Below are 24,653 nucleotides of genomic sequence, written 5' to 3' on the forward strand. Positions count from 1 at the left end.
TATTTTTGAAATAGCTAAATATCTAGTTTCTTTTGAAAAAGGAGTTCCATGAGTTTAGGCTTAGCAATAGTATCGTAAGTATATTACCAGATATCAGGAATGATCTACAAATTTTTTTTTACAATATTATCAATTATTGCCTATTGACAACAGACCATTTCTTAAATTAAACCACTAATTTAAGCCAATTTGACAATGTGACAATCCATGTGACATTTTAAGATTCTCCATATTGTGCAACAATTGCTGTGTTACAAGTTGGGTATAAAGTAACAACAAATTTCTTGAGTTTGGTTTTAAAGGTCTTCTTCATCCACGTTTTCACTGGTCTTAAACTGCCTGCCTAACAGTCTGCTAAATGGAGAATCAGATTCTAAAGCTGAATTCACAACCAAGAAATGTTTTCTGAATGACTTGTGGCATCATTTAACATGTACGAAAATCTCCGACGCTTCCGGTACTTCTAAATTTCTGGAGTACATGCATGATATTCCAGAAAAGCAGAAACACTCCTCAGGAATAGCAAGTATAATTTCAGAACTGAACGTGATCATAATTCAAGTCATAGGGAGCCAAATCTAGCAGATAGGTCAAGGAATTCAATGTCTGAAATACTTACTAAAAATGTATTTTCCCACTGAAACAGGTTAATGAATGTATTTTTCCTTCTGCTTTAGCAGCTTGCACTAGACATTAATGAATTCTGCCTTGAAGATTTTCAACTATAAAAATAATTTTGAATGCTGACCTGGTCTACCAAAATATTTGCAATTTATTTCTGTTTGATCTACAAATTATACAGATATACTCTACTTAATCATTAAACTTATTAAGAAAATTATTGAATTATATGGGGTTCATATATCTCAGGAATGCATTTGAAAGTCTTCCCAGCTTAATGGTGAAGTATTGTTACACTGGGAAAGTGTTTTAGTAATCAATGGGGTACATACTTTCATGCTTCAGTACAAAAGAAACAGGAAGTACAAAACCTACAACCTAAGATGTGGTACATCAGAATTCTAACTGATCTGCCTATTAGATTTCCTCCCCATGACAATAACAAGACACAGTAATTGCTATATTTTACCATAAGAAAGAATATCTTTTTGCATAATGGTGTTTCTGAAATCTCGGTGGAAAACCATGCACTATAAACTTCTAAAGTCTTCTGAAAGAATGTCTGTTCATGTGATGTCTATCAAAAAGTCTTGCTTAAAGACAGAAAATTAAGTTCAGTAGTTTTACCCAAAAACCTGAACTGCACAGACACAAAAAAATCATCATTTCATTTCTTGGAACATCATATATATTATAAAAAGTAAAAGAGAAAATGGAATGACCTTATTTTAAATTTACTGAATATTTTTGACTAGAAGGATTATAATAAGATTTGCCTACATACATGCATGCTTTCTCACTGGTATAGCCAATTCAAGAGTAAAAAATGTAACACAGAGATAGACGACTTCAAGTTTTAATTACCGCATCAACACTGGTATGTACACAAGTTCCTCTAACTTTAAGGATACATGTAGTAAAAAGAGCATCAGTACCAAGCATAACAAACAGCACAGCAGTTTAAAAACTGATCTTGGGTAACAGAAAATCCTTTCTCTACTATAATGTGCCCAAAAAAAAGTTAAATACATGTGAAAAAATAGTACGGACAGTCCCTTGTTTAAAAAATCCCTGATTTCACAAACAAACCAATGTGGAATTTCCATTCATAGAAAGGTCAGGACAAAGCCCTAACATAACTTTAAAGCTGGCCCTGCTGCGACCTGGGGGGTTTGAAGACGATGATCACAAGGTCCCTTACTTTCTAAATTATTCTATGATTTCATGAAGTACATGAAATTTAATGCACTTAGATTAAGAAAAAAAAAAAAACCAAACAAAAAAACCCTGAACCTGCAGAGATTTGAATGTGAAATTACAAAGAATTACTTATTTCAAATTTGATCTCCAACTTGTCAAGAACCAGAGAGAAAACAAAAAGTTATATTGAAAGCAAATACTAGCAGTAGTGCTTGAAGTTTGAGAACTCCTTAATAGCTAAAACCAAAATAATAAATTTATTGGTCTTCAATTTGCATAAGATTAAGATGATCTACAAACTTTCTTAGTATTGTTTTTTTAAGAAAAATGCCTTTGATTCTTTCTATATGTTATGCTTATTTTTCAGATATGTAACATAGTACCACTTGTAGTCCACCTGTCAATGGATTTCCTTTTCTTGTACAAAGATTTCAACATTTCTTAGGTTGTAATATTTTTCATCCCTTCATTTTGCATTATAATGGAAAGTTGTAAACCCACTTATATTTAAAGAAATATTTAACTGATTTTTGTACATAGCCTGATTAGGCTACCACAAGACTTTGAAAATTATTGTCTCCTTCAATAAAATATTCAATAAAAAAGTATAAGCATATGTTGATAAAGCATCTCTGGTGTGTTTTGATATTACTGCATGAAATATATTTACAAGCAATACATTCATTATAGCATCATATTATATTTGGCACATTATTTCATAAAGCTTCTGTTTTCTGCCATCCAATCTCCAATGTCAAAAGACAAAACATCCTTGACCATTAAAATTCAAAGCACAAATAGATTCAAAAAACCAGCTTTTATAATATGTTCATTTTCTATATTTTTTCTTCTACCCCATGCTTTTGGAAATGTATGTATAACTTTAGCTTATATAATTTTTCCACTGTAGAAAATATTTTATGTTAGTATCCTACAAATGCTGAATTATAAGTTCAGGAATAATTTGGTTAAAAGACTTGAAACTGAATTGAATATCTCCTGAAAAAAATCCAAGACCTAGAGACACTAGTAAAGACCAGATGTCTTCTGTTGTTTGTTTGTTTGTTTTTCAGAAAATATACAACACAAGACATTTTTGCTTTTTAAGATCCAAAGTTAAGAAAAATGTAAGGTTGTCATGTTGAGTAGCTACCTGAACTTAGTGCATTAAAACCAATGTCAGAATAGGCATTGTTTGAGTAAGTTACTTTTAGGGCATTGCTACAGATTAACATCCTCAGATTCACCATTCTCTAACATGACTACACTCAATTTTATATTAATATACCAGTAGGCAAAAGCTTTAAGGAAAAAAAAAACTTATGTAAAAATTCAAATTTATACAAAATAGATTCTGTATTTTCTTCTACCATTATTTTATGAAGTTTATACTTTTAAAGAAAAACATGAATGATTGAAAAGTACTTTTTCCTTCTAAACTACAATTTTCTCCACCTTTATTATTTTTAAGTTTTTAATAATAATCTGTTTCGCAAGGTGTAATTGTAAAGAAGTTTCACCTTTACCATCTGTAAGCCCAGTTATGTGCATTTCTCCAAAGTCATTTGATGCTACAGTTTGTTACCAACATAAGAAATTCTAAATTAGCTAGGCATTACTACTTTAGCAGCTTCCTTAAAAACTGAGAAAATCCAGAACCTAGAGAATGTTGCTAAACTGAAGAAATGAGTAGACTTTCCTTTACCTGTTCTTTAGGAAGTCTTTGCTATTGATAAAGGTTTTATATAAAATAATAATAATAATAGACGTTAAAAAAATCTAAAAATACAAGAATTTCAAATTCTACCAAATCTTTCCTAAAAAATAATAAAAGGCAATAGCTGAAAATATAAAAAAAAAAAGAAATTTGATCTTAAATCTGAGAATTTCCAAACACTAGAACAATCACAAATATTAAATACACTATATGTATGAGATGAATATCATATCACAAGGCTCTTGATCTAATGAAAAGACATAAAGAAAACATTGTGAATACCTCTTAATAGAAGAGCGCATTTTTTCCCTTTCATGATAGAAACTGATAGGGGAGTAATAATACTGCAGTTCAGAGGAACCAAGGGTGGGGGGAGGAGAGAGACTATTAGCTACATAAATCACCAAACATATACCTCTTCTCTAAAATGACAGTGCCAACCATCCACATATCCCATAGGTGAATTTACACAGTAATCTTAACATGAGACTAGTTTTTTTACTGTATTCTTCATGTTGCTCTATCAGCAGCAAACTGAGTGGCACTAGAAATGCAGAGACTGGTTTTCCTTGGTATTACATTCTTATATAAATATTTAATACTTTGGAAAGAAAGCTCTATTCACATGTTTCTCTGTTTATCTATCTACCTATCTGTAAATGTGAAGAAGGAATTAAAAATTGCTAGAGTTTTAGTGGCAATACTCATGCTGAATTAAGACTGCGGAATAACGTTTTTTTGTACTCTTATTGAAGACATCCAAAAGTTTTCAGAAAGCATATCTCCACAGTGGTTTAGGTTTGTGTACAAGCTAAGTCCCTTTCATTACAAATGCATTATTTGCTGCCTGTGAACCAGAATTACTGGTGTTTATAATGGTATTAAGACAAAACAAGACCTTGATGTACCAGTGGTGCTTTCTAAGGGACTGAAGGGACCTGAAGAACTGAATCCCACAGTCTCTGAGTCCATCCTGTTTCTTCCTTGGAAAACTCAATACTGCCTGAAAGGGAAAAGTAACGCAGGCTTTTTGTTATGAAGTCTTTGCTGATTACTCAGAAACTGATCAGTGAATGTCCTTTTTTTAAAAATAAAATAGCACAGAATATTGTGGTAAGACAATTTTTCCCAGTGCGGGTATCTTACACCTTCTCACTGGTTTCTTTGTGTCTACCAAGGAAAGCATGGCAAATGCTCTTCACTGGTTGTTACCCCTTGTTGATGGTGGATGAGCAATATCCCATACTCCGGAATTTACCAGCTGTCTGGCTGAAAGGATGCAAACTCTCCTTGGAGAATGAATCTTGCCAATGTTATCCACAGTTCTGTTACTTCAAGATTAGTGGGCTTCTTTGCACTACTGACAGGGTCATAAATGTCCGGACCCGGAGAGCACTGTTAGCCCTGCCTGTCCCTGGCCACCCACCTCCCCTCGGGGCTCTGGCCCATGGGGACCCCCACTGCACTGTGACTGTAAATTGAATCTATACAGAGAATTGCAGCTAGTCTGCAATAAAACATTTTTCATATTTAGAAGAGCACCTAACAAGTGCAGAAAAATCTGGCTACCTTTTGCTCACTGATCTCTTGGTGAACTATGATAGTGTTGATTATGACTTTTAAATGCCTAAATAGTCTGCAGTTAGTGTATCAGAATGATTGCTTCACTTTCTGTGCTCTCCTTCAATAGCTGTAGTCAGCACAGACTTTCAGATGAAATCTTCATTATAAAAGACAAAGGGTAGGGAATAGGGTAACTGATGTTCTTGGCTACAGCTCCAAGACTCTGGGTTTTCTTCCTTAATTTGATCTGAAAACAGCTCAAACTAGTACAGTTGGAGACAAAAGCCACCTTTTGAGGGATTCTTTGAAGACACCAGCAGCGTTCTTCCTAGATAAAGAGAATTGCAGGCTGTTTGAATAATTTGCACAGAATCCATTTCATACTGCTTAATTTTTCTGATTAAACTTATTTGTATTTACTGGATGATTGATTACATAAGAATGACTAATAACTTTGGCAAGCATCTATTGTATTTTTCACATAAATAAAACCAGACAATTATAATCCTACTTGTAGAAGGTTTTATACATAGTTATTGGGTTATAATCATAAAAAAATTAACAACTTGTTAGCATTAGTAGCAATTCCGTTCAACAACTTTTGGAAGCATTTATTAATCATTTATTAACACTTATTTATAAACTAACTTCTGCAGGCACATTTCCACCATGTTTATTTCATTTAATAATACAATTTTCAATTCATTTTATGAGCTTATGGCTGTTCTCTGTAACTGTATGAAGACAACCACACTATCTCTTCTGGTCATAGTCGAGAGGGACCAGAAGACCCAGTTTAGCCTTGACAGTGTCTGTATTGGAAGACTAACTTTCTCCTGCATGTAGTTTTTTTTGGCTCTTTCCCTTAAAAGATGATCTTGGAAATTACACATTACCTACATTATGGCAAGAAAGGGCTGTAGTGCTGTTTTATCATTGCTTAGTTAAATCAGTCTGATAAAAAGACATCCTGTAAAATTTCAGCATAGTTTATTACTGGCTGCTGGGAAAAAAATCATGACTCATGCATTATATATGCATCTTTACTTGACATGTGCAAGTAGTTAACTGTCCCTGTGTAAACAGCATTTATATCTGAATCTTAGCCAGAAACCTGTCCCTAAAATGTGAACAGAGGAAAAAATTTATTTTGTTTCCATTAAAGAATATTGACCAAGTATGGAAATTATGATGACCCAACTACAAATCATAATAGAGAATACTAAATGTGTGTAGTCTAAACATCCTCCTCACTCAGCTGAGAAGATGTTGAGGCATAGTAGGAAAGTGATCCTTAGTTACTTAAGCACAGTGAGAAACTGTCTCAAAAGCATGTATTTATTTTTCAAATTTATCATTCAAAAGACTCAAAAGTATCCCAAATGTCTCAAAAAATATAAACAAAACAAAAAAAAAAACCTTCACAATCAGTAAAGCTTCTTTAAAAATTCTTTCAGGAACTGAAAATAGGGATTTAGAAGAGGCTATCTCAATATTATCCTCATGACTCTCTAAGTAGGCTAAAATATAAATGAAGTTTAAACAGATGTTTTAGAAAACTTGCTGAAACCCTCTGAATGCTTAGGAAACAAGAAAAGGCTGAATTTTTCAGAAAGATTCCAGTTACATTTAGCAGTATTTTCATTTTAAAAAAGGACATCAATATTATTTTTTGACATCTCCATCTGAGAAGACTTTTTCTGCTCTGGGCTGTTCAGTCTGTGTTTTGGTAACACATCTCATTTTTCTGGTTTGGCCTTATAGTACCTCACAAGTAGAACAAGTTTTTAACTCATTATGGAATATCTGCAAGAACTTACGATAAATGCAACCAGTTTTCTTTTGATTTCCCTATCAAATTATATAGTGTAGCAACAACAAGATTTACAAAAAGATGCCTCCCACTTAGTAAATATTTGAAATTCTGAAGTAGTTTTTGATTTTAAAGTAGATCAGAGATAAATTCAGAGAAATATAGGATATACAATCTCAATCATTCTATGCAGGGGTATACAAATAGAGATTTCAGAAAACAGCATTAATTAATTATGGACCTAGCATTAATTTTTAAATTGTCCACTGTCTTCTCCGTAAAGTTTACCTTCCCAATATTTGTCCAAGTATATCTATTTGTAGACTAAGATGACTTTTCAGGTTGTTTTCATATTTACTATTTTTTGTCATCCCTTGGAGTAGTCTTTGATGATAAATGCTATTAAGAGGTACTGTATTGGCTTTGTGTGGCAAGGTTTTGGTAGTAGGGGGGGCTACAGGGGTGGCTTCTGTAAGAAGCTGCTGGAAGCTTCCCCTGTGTTTGAGAGAGAGCCTGTACCAGCCAGCTCTAAGACGGACCCGCCGCCGGCCAAGGCCGAGCCAATCAGCAATAGTTGTAACGCCTCTGTGATAACATTTTTAAGAAGGAAAAAAAGTTGCTGGGACAGACAGAAATGGAAGCTGGAGAGAGGAAAACATGTAAGAGAAACAATCCTGCAGACACCAAGGTCAGTCAGAAAGGAGTAGGAGGAGATGCTCCAGGCACCGGAGAAGATTCCTCTGCAGCCCGTGGGGAAGACCATGGTGAGGCAGGCTGTCTCCCTGCAGCCCATGGAGATCCATGGTGGAGCAGATATCCACCTGCAGCCCGTGGAAAACCCCACGCTGGAGCAGGTGGGTTCCCGAAGGAGGCTGTGACCCCATGGGAAGCCCGAACTGGAGCAGGCTCCTGGCAGGACCTGTGGCCCTGTGGAGAGAGGAGCCCACGCTGGAGCAGGTTTTCTGGCAGGACTTGTGACCCCGCGGGGGACCCATGCTGGAGCAGTCTGTCCCTGAAGGACTGCACACCATGGAAGGGACCCATGCTGGAGCAGTTTGTGAAGAACTGTAGCCTGTGGGAAGGACCCACATTGGAGAAGTTTGTGGAGGACTGTATCCCATGAGAGGGACCCCATGCTGGAGCAGGGGAAGAGTGTGAGGAGTCCTGCCCCTGAAGAGGATGAAATGGCAGAGACAATGTGTGATGAACTGACTGTAAACCCCATTCCCTGTCCCCCTGCGCTGATGATGGGGGTAGGTAGAGAATCTGGGAGTGAAGTTGTGCCTGGGAAGAAGGGAAGGGTGGAGGGAAGGTGTTCTGAGATTTGGTTTTATTTCTCATTACTTTACTCTGGTTGATTGGTAATAAATTGAGTTCATTTTCCCCAAGCTGAGTCTGTTTTGCCCGTGATGGTAATTGGTGGGTGATCTCTTCCTGTCCTTATCTCGACCCACAAGCTCTTTGTTACATTTTCTCTCCCCTGTCCAGCTGAGGAGGGGGGATTGATAGAAGGGCTTTGGTGGGCACCTGGCATCCAGCCAGGGTCAACCCACCACAGATACCTTTAAGATGTCCAAAACCAGTGTGACCTATTATGTTTTTTCAACAAAACCTCTCAGCATTACAGTTGGGGGACAATGAAATGAAGAGGAAAATATATGCTTAAAAGAAGGTAAACCCCCTGAAAACTTTCAAGTAAGAAAGAAGAATGAACTGAAAAAAGTAAGGTAAATTGCACAAAAAGAAGATGTGGGGAAATAACATGACAGCATGTAGGAACTAATACAGCCTTTTTCTCAAAGAAGCTGAATATTCAATTTTAGTAGGGATGGCAGCAGAGATCCTAAATACTCAGAGTCTACTTCACAGTGGTATTGCCTTCATAAGGACTGCAGGTATTTGTACCTGCCACTCTACTCTGTTTTTAGAATAAATTACCATACAATTCAAACAGATATTGTACTAAAATAATTCTAATAAGATCAATTCATATTATACAGAAATCTCCAAAATGAGCTGTATACAACAACTTAAAAACATGTAATGCTGAAAGAATGTTTCAAAATCAAAGTGTGAACTTTTGAAAAAGGCAGCTCCAGTCAACTCTAATAACAACAAGGGTCTGTCAAGTTATACATCTTTCCTAATGTAATCAAACTTTTCATAAACTTCACATTAACATAAATAATAGGAAAGAAAGTTTTATGGGGAGTAAGGTAAATACACTGTTCTACAAAGTTAACACTGAGGACTTTCTTTTTTGTTCTGGCTTTAAGTTTAAATTAAGCATCTGTGTGATTGCACTCTGTAGCCACTGGGTTTGTTCTCATTTGAGTACATTGCACCCCACTACACAGACTGGTCACTTCAGGTTTTAGTATTTGGTACATTGTAGTTCTCCTCAGAGAAATATATTGCAAATTCATTGAAGGAAGTAGCTATGAGAAAAAAAAGTCTCAAACTGGGTCTGAAACATAACATGAAAAGAAGGGAAGAGGTACACTAATGTCCATTAATGTGCATGCCCTGCAACTAGAGGAAGCACATTGTGTTCTTTAGATCTTCTAGTACTGAAAGAAATACAAGCTATACCAGACTAAAATGAACGCTACTATGATTTACAGTATTACATTTATACACACAGTTACTATGTTTGGTTATGAAAAACAAAAGATAAAAAGTCATTATATGTTTCTTTGAATATATGTTAATTACATGTTTATTACATGTTTCTTTGAAATAACTCTGTAATTTGGAACATGCTCTGCATAGTGCAGAATTTTTCTGTGTGGATTATGGGATATGAAAGGGAAAGAGATAACACACATTACATCATTTGCTACATTTTTTCTCCCATCACTGTGATGATAGCTGCAAAACCATTCACCTCCTGTATAAATCAGAAGAGTGTTGGGGCTACTTTAACTTGCACTACCTGTTAAAAATATCGAAGGGTAAATATGGATGCAAGGGATTACTGATCTGTTGAATATATTTTGTCAACATTACTATGTATAAACACCCCACCTTGGCATGTACTTAAAGAATTCTTGTCTGTTTGGGGAGGGTTATACTTTCTTCTGCCTTTAGAGAAGTGCAAAGAAGGCATTTAATGTTTGTTGAACAATACTCTTATAGACATGCTTTTGAAACATACATCATTAATATTAACAGGTATGTAGAAAGGTTACTAAGTAGCTCAAAATCAGTAATTAATGCCCAAGATTAAATATCACGTAATAGCTTACTTAAAATTTTTAATTTAACTGCATACATAATGCACATTCTCAAACTAACTCCTCTGTGATTTCCAATCTTTTTGAAATGAATAGCTTAAAAAATATTTTTCATATCTACTTGACTGGGCAGTGAAAAATGCAAAATAATTGTAAATTTGTTCACCAAAATTTTTTTAAAACTAAAAAGTAATGGTTGACTTTTACAAGATTACAGTAAGATTTCTAATTGGTGTAAAGAGGTCTGCATTAAAATTAACTGAAGACACAGTTACTGGACTAAGACTAATGGAGAAACAAAGAATCAGTTAAAATGTACTTGCATTCTTTTCCCTTGACATTTTTTTCAGTTAAAATACTTCCATTTATTTTTTGTATACTTACTTTGAACTCCATGGGAGCGAACTATTTTCCAGGTTTCTGAGGCTACCTCTTTTACATCCACTTGGTAATGATGAATGGGCACACCTCCATGTGAATCTGGCTTATTGAACAAAACCTTGGCAGTGGTTTGTGACAACTCTAAAACTCGTACTCCATAAGGATTTGATGGCACATCTAAAAAAGTACAAACATTAATTTAATAATCAGCAGCAACTATACAGACTTAAACAGTTGATAATCTACTCCAAAAAGTCTCCTTTGCATCCTGAAGGGATAAAAGATGAATATTGAATATGATGTAATAATGTTTGCCTTAGATAAACAGATTAAGCTTTCTAATAGAGAGCTGTAAGAAAACCACATTTATTTTCTTGTATGCTGAGGTAATGCAAAAAATTTTTCCATTTCTGCCTTTCTTTTATAATATGATCTTGTTTAATAGCTAATTTCATCATAGGAAAATGTAAGAGATTATTTTGTTTACTGTATAATTACATAAAAGAGAATAACAAACTTTAAATCAAATTTAACAAGAGGAATAGTTATAGCTAAATAGATCATTCAGAGTCTGAATTCTTCTAAATGAGATTATGACAAAAAATTGCAGAAATAATTTGGCCATTTTTATGAAACTCTGAAATACTGCTGAAAATATGAATCCTTTTTTTCTTTTTTTTTTTTTTTGAAAGACTGGATTCCAAGCTACTAGAAAGGAATATTAATGGAAGGTTTCTATTCTCTTTTCAGTTTCAGAAATAATTTGCAGAATAGGTGGAAAGAAACATTTTATCTGAAATCAAAAAGAAGTGCATATCTTTTGAAGTAGAAAAGAACTACGAAAATAACGCAAGTGTCTGTAGGTGTTGAGATGCTAGATATGAAACAAAACCAAAAAATTAACCTTGGGGTCAATACATTTTTAAAAATAGAAACATTAAGTTACTTTTACAATGTATGACCAAACTAACACATAGAAGACAAAAGATTAAGTTTTCAGGACATGCTTTAGTGGGCATGGTGGTGTTGCATTGACGGTTGGACTCGATGACCTTAAAGGTCTTTTCCAACCCAAACAATTCTATGATTCTATGATTTTCTAATTGTCCTACATTTTAAAGTGTTATAATTACAAAAAAACCCTGTATTGAGAATACTAGGAAGAATTTTAGTTCTGTGGACAGCAATTTGAAACACATTAAGAATTTCTCTTCTGATACATCCAACAATTATTTGCATACCTGCTTACAGATTTGACATTGCTTTTGTCTCCATGATATGAAAGATATTTTTATAAGGACATGCAAGAATTTGAGCCAAAGCCTATCATTTGGTTAGTGAGTACAGAACCATTTACATAAAATGTAGTCTTTATTCAAGGGCTGTCAGACAGTTGGTAACAAAAAGAAAGTCAATCTGAGCTTCACCCAATATTGGTACTTGAATGAAAATGAGCCAAAAATGTCTATAAAATATTAAATAATGGGTTTAAGGACATACTCAGCCACGAATTCTCAGGAAAGCAACACCTGCCAAAGCTGCTCTAAAGGGGATGATTTGTATAACTTTTTAATTATCAGGCACCTAAATTTTTCAGAAAAATTCTCTAACAGTTGTCAGAGTTGAGTGTCTTAATGCTAGTATCATACTTCTGTAAATTCTTAGAGTTAGCATTTCTGAATATAGGACTCCTGAAACCTCCAATGCTTGGTGCTCATTGGGTTAAAACCAGCATAGATTTATTTACATGGAGGAACAATTTTAATATCTTTTACTTAGAGACACAACTATATGAATCCATGACGTTAAAGATTTGAGTAGAATGCAAATCTCAGCTTGAGGGATTCAAACCCTCAAATCCTTTCTTATTCCAGGAAACATTAATTTCATCAGGATATAGGATGTTGCAGGAAGTTTTCACCCTTCTTAGCGAAGCTGTATTACTCTGCAGAATGGAATACAAGATTCATGGTCAGACAGAATGTGACCAAATATAACCAGTATGCTATGCATCCAGGAGAACACAGACCTGGTGTTTGAATCTTTTTCTAAATTGACCAAAAAGCTGGGATTTTTTAGAAAAAAGAAAACATGTTTGAAAAACAATACAGATTTCTTTCTGTGATCACATGGAAGAATTAGATATATAAGTTGCTTGCAAAGTAAGCATTGATCCCAAAATCAGAGGAGGTTGAGAATTAGAACCAGCTTGTGACCCTTCTCCTCCAGATTCTCATTACAGCTGAGAGCAGCATTTTATTTTTTTTCCCTGATAGTGACAGTACCTCAAGCACCATTCTGTCTACTGATTCCTTCCCTCCCTAGCTCAAATGACTGTTCTGAAAGGGGTGGGAAAAATACAACATAAGAATGCCAGCAAAACAATCCAGGATAGCCAAAGTAAAGCAGCACAGCACCATGTGAGTGATGTGGATACCAATCACTTGGGAAGATGAATATAGCTCTGCAGTACTGAAGACGAATGGTCTTTGGATTTAATTGCAAGCTCAAAGCTGCTGTGGATAGCTACAATATTACAAATGGTTTCTAAACACTTTTATTCCTTTTCTATTGTTAAAAGAGTTCAAAATGAAACAAACAAAACATTGTTTAAGGTTGAATGAATATTTAATTTCAATCAATCAGGCTGTTTTTATGTTAGCTTTTGTATGCTCTTTCTGTAAGGCAATTCACTGTTACTTCAGTCTGGATCAAAACAATTATTTGGTCCATGCTATGAAACAAAAGTGTGTTATTTACATATCCACTCTGTTCTTGACTTTCAAAATGTTAAGCAGATATCTTTTCCTTCTGTGTTTATGCCTGTATATGATTAACTACAATAAACATGGCATAGGGAAGAAGAAATCCTTCAGGAAGAACCTTATGTTCTCTACTGCAAATTCAAGTATAATTTCTGCCAAATGAAGATATGATTCCATTTGGTAATAAGAATAAAATGAAGCTCCTGTGAAAACCCAGTAAAATATTTTGCACAACTAGCACAATGCAACATGTTTAAAACTCATTTAAGTGTGACTTACATCCACAATACTATTTTAAATATGCATTCCACAGTCCAAGCAACCCACATGTGTAGGTGACTTTTATGCAGTTTTCAGAGTTGAACTACATCAGTTCTTAAGAAAAGAGTGAATCACCTGAAGAAAGTACAACAGGAGACACATTCCTAGTCAAAATCACAAACGAATACTAGCAATTCCATTAAGATAGAATAAAATACCTACTATCTCTTTCAGACTAGGCAAATCTATAACTTTTTCCCCAAAGATGATCATTAGCAGCATAATGAGCTGAATCTAATTCTGTAGTTCTCTAATGAGGATGAATTTGATCATGCAAGGTAAACAGCCCTCTGGTCCTGATCTAGCTAAACATCCTAGCATTTGAGCTGTCCCCTGTCAGCTGAAATTATTTGGAGCATTGCCATAATTTTCATGTTACAATTGCAAGGCTTTTGGCTCAATGTTTAGCAGGAGTGAAGAATAATTTGCAAAGTTGTGAACTCTGAAGTCTGCGTCTGGAAGGATAGAACTGTGGATGCTTCTTGTTCTTTTTGCTTTTAGATCCAACCAACCAAATGAATCTCAGAGGACTTTAGCTATGGGCAGTGATTACTCTTTCATATACTGTTACTGATATAAGTTGGTGGACTATATAGTAGAAAAAGTGTGGGATTTCTCTTCTATGATCTAAAGATCACTTAGTGATAGCACAGGTTCTGGTATACTTTCTTAGACGTTCCACTGCTGTTTTTGTTATTGTTATACTGCTGTCTATACAAGTGATAGTTTACCAAAAGTTCAGCCTTTAAATTAAAACAAGTCATTAAAAAACCCCAAGTTGTCGTGGTTTAACCCCAGCCAGCAACTAAGCACCACACAGCTGTTCACTCACTTCCCCCTAACCCAGTGGGATGGGGGAGAGAATCAGGAAAAAAAGGTAAGGCTTGTAGCTGGATATAAGAACAGTTTAATAGGACAGAAAGGAAGAAAATAATAATGATAGCAGTAATAATAATAAAATTACAATAATAATAATAATAATAATAACAACAGTAAAAGGATTGGAATAAAACAAGTGATGCACAATGCAATTGCTCAGCACTTGTCGACCAATGCCCAGTTAGTTCCCAAGCAGTGATCTGCACCCCCCTGGGCCAGCTCCCCCCACAGTTTATATACTGGGCGTGATGTCACATGGTATGGAATACCCCTTTGACCAGTTTGAGTCAGCTGTCCTGGTTGTGCCCCCTCCCAACTTCTTGTGCACCTCCAGCCTTCTTGCTGGCTGGGCATGAGAAGCTGAAAAATCCTTGACTTAGCATGAACACTACTTAGCAACAACTGAAAACATCAGTGTGTTATCAACATTCTTCTCATACTGAACCCAAAACATAACACTATACCAGCTACTAGAAAGAAAATTAACTCTATCCCAGCCAAAACCAGGACTATTATTACCCAACCCGTTCAATAAATGACAACCATTTATCACTGGGGATTTTCTTTTCAAGCTATTTTTTTGATAGTTTTATGGAAGAGAATAATTTTCCTTCTGAGAATTTAGCAGTCCTGGTGTAAATGAAGATAAGGAAGTAATGGTGTCAGAGTAGGAAGTGGGGTCAGAGATTTATTGTCCAGTTAGCTCTTGTCTCCTGTCAGTATGTTCTTAGTGCAGTTCTGCAGCTTTCTTGCCTCTGAATATGTGGCATATATATTCACTGAAAGTAACTATGTCTAAATGCTGAACGTAAGTGGTATCAGGACCATGGCAGGGAAAGAGATGGGGCTGGGGAGAAGACTTTAGAGTCAAAGATCTCCATGAAATAGTTCATGCTGGTACATCTGCGCCACCTGGACACTCACAAGTCTATGGGACCAGATGAGATCCATCCAAGAGTACTGAGGGAACTGGCGGAGGAGCTTGCCAAGTCACTCTCTATCATTTATCAGCAGTCCTGGTCAACAGGGGAGGTCCCAGAAGACTGGAGGCTTGCCAATGTGATGCCCATTTACAAGAAGGGTCGGAGGGAGGATCTGGGGAACTATAGGCCTGTCAGCTTGACCTCAGTACTGGGGAAGATTATGGAGCGGTTCATCTTGAGAGCGCTCACATGGCACGTGCAGCACAACCAGGGGATCAGGCCCAGCCAGCATGGGTTTATGAAAGTCAGGTCCTGCTTGACCAAGCTTCTATGACCAGGTGACCCACCTAGTGGATGAAGGAAAAGGCTGTGGATGTTGTCTACCTGGACTTCAGCAAGGCCTTTGACACTGTCTCTCATGGCACACTCCTTGAGAAGCTGGCTTCTCATGGCTTAGACAAGTGTACTCTTTGCTGGGTAAAATAACTGGCTGGATGGACAAGCCCAGAGGGTTGTGGTGAATGGAGTTAAATCCAGTTGGTGGCCGGTCACAAGTGGTGTTCCCCAGGGCTCAGTTTTGGGGCCAGTTCTCTTTAATGTCTTTATCAATGATCTGGATGAGGGGATCGAGTGCACGCTCAGCAAGTTTGTGGATGACACCAAGTTGGGAGGGAGGGTCGATCTGCTGGAGGGTAGCAAGGCTCTATAGAAGGATCTGGACAGGCTGGATCGATGGGCTAAGGCCAATTGTATGAGGTTTAACAAGGCCAAGTGCTGCATCCTGCACTTGGGTCACAACAACCCCATGCAGCACTACAGGCTTGGGGAAGAGTGGCTGGAAAGCTGCCCTGCAGAAAAAGACCTGAACATGCTGGTTGACAGCCAACTGAATATGAGCCAGCAGTGTGCCCAGGTGGACAAGAAGGCCAATGGCATCCTGGCCTGCATCAGAAATAGTGTGACCAGCAGGAGCAGGGAGGTGATTGTTCCCCTGTACTCGGCACTGGTGAGGCTGCACCTTGAGTAATGTGTTCAGTTTTGGGCCCCTCACTACAGGAAAGACATTGAGGTGCTGGAGCATGTCCAGAGAAGGGCAACAAAGATGGTGAGGGGCCTGGAGCACAAGTCTTATCAGGAGCAGCTGAGGGAACTGGGGCTGTTTAGTGTGGAGAAGAGGAGGCTGAGGGGAGACCTTATCGCTCCCTACAACTACTGAAAGGGGGTTGTAGCGAGGTGGGTGCTGGTCTCTTTTCCCAGGTAACAAGCAATAGGATGAGAGGAAATTGCCTCAGGTAGTGCCAGGGGAGGTTTAGATTGGATATTAGGAAAAATTTCTTTACTGAAGGGGTTGTCAGGTATTGGAACAGGCTGCCCAGGGAAGTGGTGGTGTCACCATCCCTGGAGGTGTTCAAAAAACATGTAGACAAGGCACTTCAGGACATGGTCTAGTGGGCATGGTGGTGTTGCATTACAGTTGTATTCGATGATCTTAAAGGTCTTTTCCAACCTAAATGATTCTATGATCCTTAGAATGGAGAAAAATGTCAATATTAAATCTATAGGTTAGGCTCAGTCTTGCCTTGATGTCCTTGCTTGGGGAAAACTGCAATAGATACCTTATTAAATCAGTGGGAGGTCTGGAAAAATAAGGAATTAATTAGGAAACAGGAGCACAGCTAGCATATAAATACATAAATAATGAATGAAAATAAGATACATGCACACAAAGCAGAACTCTTTTGCCTTGTTGATAGTTTCACACATATGCTTATTGAAACTTTGTTGCTGTTTGTTTTTTTTTAGTAAAAATCTTTTAGCTGATGCTGCTAATGAGGTGCATGGCAAGTTTTAGGACAGAGAACTATGTTTTAGATCTGCCCATATTTTTGTGGAGGTAAATGGGATTTTGGTAGCAGGAAGGGAAAAGTTATACAGAAAAGTAATCTAACAATCCTAAAAAAATAAATCAATAAGATCCCATAAAACTGTCTTGGAACAGAATTTTATTCTCTTTTTTATTATATTTTTCTCCAGGGAAAATTAAGTCCTATTTCTTTGATTTTATTTTGCCTGTGTGAAAACACAAGTATTTGGAGAAAAAAGCAACAACATCCATTAACCAGCACCAAAGTGCCAGCACCAAACCATTAAATTTGATGTTGTAGTCCTTGTCAGTTATCTATCAACCTTATCATATTTTGAGCATGGCCTGATTTCATAAAACAGGTTACAAGATGTAATTTCTGTGAAGCTCAATTTGTTTCATTTGCTTTTGATGTCATTATTCTCCCTCTTCACTGACTTCCTGTGTATACGGGATGCTTAAAATACATTTAATTAAATAAAGTGGCATGGGAATTCTCAATATCTAATGACATCATAGGATGTATTTTAATTTTGCTTTTTAATTCGCTGTAATTTTGCTTTAGAAAGGAAACATAGCATCTCCCATCTCTTTAAGTATTCTTAAATGTCACCACCTCTAAACGCTGTAAAATCCTTGATGTTCTACAGTATACTGTGCAAAACACATAATAGGGACGATTTGCCAAGACACGTTTGAAATTCATCATCAGAGTTGTATGATGTAGCTAATTTGTAAACTATGTACACTGCCTATTGGAATGGTTTCTGCCAGCAGTTGATCCTGTTAACACTTAGTCACTGTAAGTCTCTGTGCTGAGCTGTAGTTCCAGGCATGATGTGATGAGATCAGAATCTCAAATTTCACCAAAAATGAAAGTATCCTTCTAGGTGCCAAGGCTGTAAGAAAGACTGAGGCAAAAAGGTGAATCAGACTATTTATCTGGACTTTTAACTTTTTTGCCATCCCAGAATAGAAGAAAGGAAGGGAAAGGGATGTCTAGGATGAGTAAAGCCATGAGAGTCTTAGAGGTGAATCATGATTTACTTTTTAGGGGCTCTGGATTCAGACCAGCTGTACACTGCTATGTGCAAAATACACATTAATATTTAAAGAAAGAAATGTATTTGAAAAATCCAGTTTAACTCTCTGTGTCACAACCTTAACATTTACCATTTTAAGATAATAAATTATCTATTCTAACAACATAGTCCTAGACGACCAATGGCCATATGATTTTCTATTTATCTATACAAAAACGTTTAAAATAATTACACTGAGATCTCAACAAAAAGGAAAAATGCTTTGTTAGTTCATACCACCTCCCTGTATACTGATATTTCACATAAACTATGACTGAACTAGATCTCGGCAAATCTAGGAATATCTGTGCTTACCTCAGGCTCTGAAAGCCATTGGGACAATCTGCCAAGCTCATATGGCTTACCAAAGCCTAAGCCTGTCATAGAGAAAAAAACAGAGTATAGGTAGACTTCTAAAATAAAAGTTGTGGCTGTGACATGAAGTAATTAATTTGCAGTGGCAAGATACAAAAAAGACTGGGGGTTTTTTTGCATTGTACATGTTACTCACACAGCAATTTAAATGCTTAAGCAATGAAAAAGGAGGATGTCAACCATGCGGTATTTTTAAAAATTGATCACCACAAGTCAGGTGGTGAGCACATCTGAATATGCTTTCAAAAAGCAGTGAAGTTTCTCAGCATTTACCAGTAACAGCCAGCACCTTTCAGTGTCAAACCTTAAATAGGCTGCAGTTCTTCAACTGTTTTGAAAGGTTTAAATGAAAGTGTCTGGAATTCAGGCTGATTCAGTAGTTCTGTATAATTTGAGTGAACAGGCATAGTTTTCCTGTCTTACAAAATGGTATGGTTGCAAATTGCATCTAAATTCTGAAAGAAATCTTTTTCTACCATCAGTAAATCTAATTTCTTAAGAAGGTCAACAGAAATAAAGATAATGGCATTGTGACAGTATGATCATGTTTTAACTAGCTGTAAAATTAAAAAAAAAGGTAGTTTGATTCTGCTGAAAAACAGCAAGGCAGAAAGATGGAACAAAACATGAAGCAACAAGTCATTCCTGCAGAATTTTAAGAGAAAATTATTCAGTAAAATGATCATGATTTGTAAAATTTACCCTAGCAGCAGCGTTTGCTTAATACTGTCTCCCAGCCAGAAATAGTATTTATTTTTGCCTGACAGAGCCATTGTGAAAATATGCTACACCCCAGCATTAGTATTTACAAAGCCAGAAAGAAATCCAGGCTGTATTGAAATGCATGAAAAAAATTTATACGCTTTAATATGGAAAGTATCGATCATTAGGGCTTCCTAATCTACCAAAGTAAAGCAACAGAGATGGTAAAACTCGGAAGAAAGCTCCATTTGACATTTTATACCTGTAATTATTATGATAGTTTTATCCTCCATCTCCCTGGTTGTTTTTCGTTTCCAGCTGATGCTAGTTTAAGTGCAAAACTTTTAACAGTGAACTACACTTGTTATTTGTGGCTTTTTTTCCCCCCAAAAAAAGTCTATTTAAATGCAAATGCTAAAATTATCAATCCTTCAGGATACTGAATATTATGCATTACACTATTGCAAGTAGTGCCTAGCATAATGGAGCCCTGACACCCCCCAAACCCAGTGTTTCCAGGCACATGTAAATACTACACTACAAATGGCTTATGTTAAGGATACCTGTTCATTATTATTACTACAAAATTTGAGTTTGTTCTATTTTCTCCATTTCATATCATTATGTAGAATGTCCATATATAGCTCATGCTTTACTAATAACTTCCCATAATTCTTTATTTATGACATATTCACTAAATATACCCTGATTTACCTTTTTATGTTTATACCTCCAATACTTAAGTTTTTTAAGTGTTCATCAATATTTCTGAAGAATTGACTGAAAAATGTTAAGCAAACTGTTGCAAAAATAGAAAATAGTAAGCTGTTTGAAAAAACTGGCATCAGTAATATCTCTGATATAGTCATATTAAAATGCCAAAACAGGATTATAGCTTGTATGGAGTTATTTGCTCTCACTTGCATTTCTAGGGGCTCTCATGAGAATTTGCTGAAATACAATGTATAATCAAAATACCATGTTCTTTTTCAATTAATAATTAGTATTACTTTGTATTAAAATTATTTAATTGTTCTCATATGTGTATTCATCTTTATGAAAAAACAGTGCACAGCAATAATCACAATCTGAGTTCCTCTGTTGTCATTGGCATAATTGTTCTATTTTCTCATCTTTTCCTGTCCTGAGAGGTAAGAAACCAGAAGGATGCAAGTGGGATTTTTCCTTCCCTTTCTTATCATTTATGTTCATGGCTTTAAGAAAGAATTCTAGTGGCAAGTCTTCTGTTTTTGAGAGAAATTGAGAAATTATTCTAGCAGCTTTCACATTATACTTCTACTGCTTTTCCCTTCCAGTGAATCCTCACATGTAACAAATCTTAGAGATGATACTCCAGAGACAAGTGTAGCACCTAGCCCAGCAGGCCAGGCAGAACCAGTGCTGCTGTTGAATCAACAGATGCACGTGTTGCCCCAAAGAGAAAGAATGCTGCTGAAGAGAAATGGATGTAACTGACTAAAATCAGAGGGTTACATGCAGTCCTTTTGTTTGATGAATTTAATGTAACTCTGCAAATCCTATGCCAGTCATGAATATTTAGAAAGTCAAGTCCTGAGCTTTTTAGAGGGCTAAATCTACTTCCTTAATTAAATGATGGCAAAAGTAATATACACATAATAGATACAGTTATTCAAACCTATTAAAATCAATGCTAACTTCCTACAAGTTTTGAGATTTCTTAATTAGAGACAGAATAATTGGTATAGAAATTAATTGTGTTCCTCCTTAAAGTTTAGAGCTTTTTTATTACTACCTCAATTTTGAACATCACAGGGAGCATTTTTTTTTCATATTTAATGCCACAGGTAGCACTGATGAGCTGCTACACTCATAATTTTAGTCCTGTTACAGAAACTCAGTTGTTCAATTCCATTGAAATATATGGGATCAACCAGGTAAATGGTCATGAACATGACTGAAGATTCCACAAACTGTTCTTGTCTGGAATTTCTTTTCACAAAAAATAAAATTATTTTAGGTATGAATTAGATTGTGTGAGTCCTCAAAAAGAGGTGAGTTTTGTAAGGTGGAAAGTAAAGAATGTATTGTAAAGAATGATAGCATGTAGTTATCAAAGGAAGATCAGATTGGCAACACAGCTAATACACCCAAAAAGTTGTAAAATGAAGGGGAATGGATCTTCTGGATGATGTAAAATTGTGTCACATAGAAATCTGCTGGTTTCTCAATAAAAACCCACATTTTCCTATTTTAGGAAGCTCATCTCTTTTGACAACTGTTCAAAGACAAAAAAATTAGTATAGTATTCACAGTAAAAGTGTGTGCTAGTAATCTATCCTTCAGAGGTAATGGGAAAAACTTTCAATGCTGTGCACAACTTCTGAGAAATTTTTTAATAAACAGCTGTTTTTTATAACTCCTGAGACACCAAAAGAAACTAATTACACTATTGAGCAAAACTATACAAATTAAAACACCAGGCCAGGTGAGAGAGCCTCCCTATGACTGGATGTGCACGTTTCAGCAATGCACCTCCAAAAGTCCTTCTAATAAGGCTTCAAAGAGTTTATTCACTTATTAAAAAAACAAAAAAATATAACCAAAAGTTACAGCTGAAACATTCAAGATCATAAAAAATAGACAAGTCCTACTTTAAAGAAAAATAAAAATTATACAAGACCTTATTTCTACCTGTCCCTTTCAATATGTATCAGCCAGCCTGGCAGTATGGTATGACCTGAAAGTTACATGATGAAAACAGTCCATAACAATGCATCGTAAGGCTTGTATAGCTTTCAGTATGGCTGTACCTTTGGTACTGTAAATTGCTTTATAACTCCATAGATGTCATTAAAGCTCGAACAATTTGCATCATCTAAGTATGTAGATCCAAATGTTGAGAGACCTCAAAGCTTGCTGAACAAGCGTTAGCCCATTCCACAAGAAAATGTAATTGAAAGAAATCCTAAGAAACTCTCATTTACTCTCAGTTAATAGTTATTTCTGCCAAAGAACAAACATACAGTCATATTTTTGTATTTGCCTAAACAACAATAGACAGACCTAAAAATATTCAGAAGTTCTGTAACAATTGGTTGTAGAACACCTCAGAGCTTAAATTAACTCCATCCAGCTCTCTGGGTAAAATTCTGTTTTTAAATAACTGAAAGTGCAAATGAAGATAGAAATTCTTTGCTGAAGTATTTCAGCCTTTTGTCATCCTTGGCTTATCAAGAAAATACCAGGGAGAAAAAAGGAAAGAAAGACTTTCCTAATTCTTTCTTATTTTTACCACCTGCAAATCATATGTCTGTCTACTGAAATAATGAAAACACACTGTTATAAATGTAGGATGTAGTAAGGACAAAGGAAAAGAAGTTAGACTAATTTCATTTTTTCAAATTTCAGAAAGCCTTAAAATTAAATCCAAAGATTCATATTCTGAGGGAACTGGTTTATTTTACTTTATATTGCAACTCAACTTTCAGAGAATTAAAATCAATTGCAAACATTCCATTGGAGTAAAATTAACAGAGAAAAGTGTGTCTGAACTTAATTTTGATTAAAATAGAAAATATATTTAACAAAAAGGAATCAACTTTTTAACTTACCAGCTTGACCAAGTGTATACTCCTGATATCTCGTTCCTATTCTGTTTGTGGCTGTACAATTATACCGTCCAAAATCACTGTCAGATGTGGGACCAATCTTTAAAATGAATAGTTTGTAAATATTATTTTCTAATCAATGATGAAAGTTCTTTAAAAAAATCAGAAATGCAAATACAGTCTCCTTAACCAATATGCAAATGCATTCTTACTTCAGCCTATCCAGTATGTTCTCCAAATACAGATCTAAATACACCCTTTTTTTGTCTTCCCCTTCTCAAATTCAAATGAGGAAATGAAATAATGGAAAATAATTCATGTTTACAATTTCACTCTTAAACAAGAAAAAAATCTAATAAAGTTCACATTTTTTTCACCAATGTTGTTTGCACAAACTGTTATTTTGACTGAAATAAGCAATGAAAGGTCTGAAAATGCTGATTCCTATAGATGATGCAAAAATAATATTTTACTTTTTCTTGTTTCAGGATTTGCAATACACCAGACATTCAGGGGGGAAATATGATGTAAGGGATGTAACTCAATTGTAAATTCAGGTGAATAAGGATTTAAGACAGAACAGATAATAGATACCACAGGGAGCTAAGGCCTTGTTGGAATTCAGGTTGCTTGACCCGCTGTTTGGGTGACAGTAGAATGGAAGAGCACTTAGAGAACCACAGACTATAAAGCATATTTTGAGTTGTTAAGCTTTACTTAAAAGAACAACCCTAAATATGACCTCCAAACAAGAGTAAGTCTCTTTAAATATATATCTTCTACTACAAGAAATGAGGTTACTTGTTTGGACTTTAAGAAAAAAAACATAGTTTTTTTCAGTGGACTGTACACCTCTTTTTTGGGATCTGAAGTAGGTCCCCCACTGTGATTAGCTCTATAGCTTCTCAACCTTTTTTCCTATGGCAACTGAGAAGCTTATGCTGAGACATAAGAGTGGTACTAGATAGAAATGGAGAAAATTAAATTTTTCACACATGTGGAGGAAGACAGTATGTCATCCCTGTAACAGGTGAGACCAGGGCTGCAGACACTGCTTACACTTTGTTGTGAAATGATTAATTAAGGACCATGATTTGCTATACACTATTGCTGAGTCATTCACTGTTTAGTCAAGTTAATAAAGTAAACGCATAATTAAGGTCCACTCTTTGTCCTCTGCCTTTCTCAGGTTTTGTTCTCACATGTACCTTTTAGATAACAGAAGGAAGTTCAGTTCTTATTTTACCACTGCCTCCGTAAGGACACAGTTGTTATCAAAGTAAATTGCAGTTTATTATCACTTTACCCTTCTGCTTTGTTCTTGACTGAAACCGCACAAATCGTTTTGTATATACCAAGCACCTACCAGGTAGTCACTTTCATTTTTAGTGTTAACCTGATGGGTTAGTTTTATATTTATTTATGTATTTATTTACTTGCAAGAAACACAAGTTACATTTTTGTTCACTGCAGATGAAAAACTGAGCACAAGTCATACAAATAAGGTTTATGTTCCCACTGCTCACAAGAAATCTGGAGAGAAATCAGTTCATAAATAGTTGGGTTTTTTTAAAAGAGCTTTAGTTATGAAATTGTAAGTCTTATCCTTAAATGCACTCTA

The 24,653-nt window shown here is 35.7% G+C and overlaps 1 protein-coding gene across 1 annotated transcript in view; it reads right to left on the minus strand.

The window, feature by feature from the left end:
• The window catches only part of NCAM2 (neural cell adhesion molecule 2), a 332,637-nt gene that overhangs the window by 65,040 nt on the left and 242,944 nt on the right, over positions 1-24,653 (minus strand). The window contains exons 11-12 of the mRNA XM_069785318.1: positions 23,036-23,132; positions 10,535-10,708 (exon numbers count right to left, since the gene is read on the minus strand). Of these exons, the coding sequence (XP_069641419.1) occupies positions 10,535-10,708; positions 23,036-23,132 (271 nt within the window). The remainder of the gene's footprint in view (positions 1-10,534; positions 10,709-23,035; positions 23,133-24,653) is intronic.

The sequence above is a fragment of the Haliaeetus albicilla genome, chromosome 6 (genome assembly GCF_947461875.1).
Source record: "Haliaeetus albicilla chromosome 6, bHalAlb1.1, whole genome shotgun sequence".
NCBI lineage: Eukaryota > Metazoa > Chordata > Aves > Accipitriformes > Accipitridae > Haliaeetus > Haliaeetus albicilla.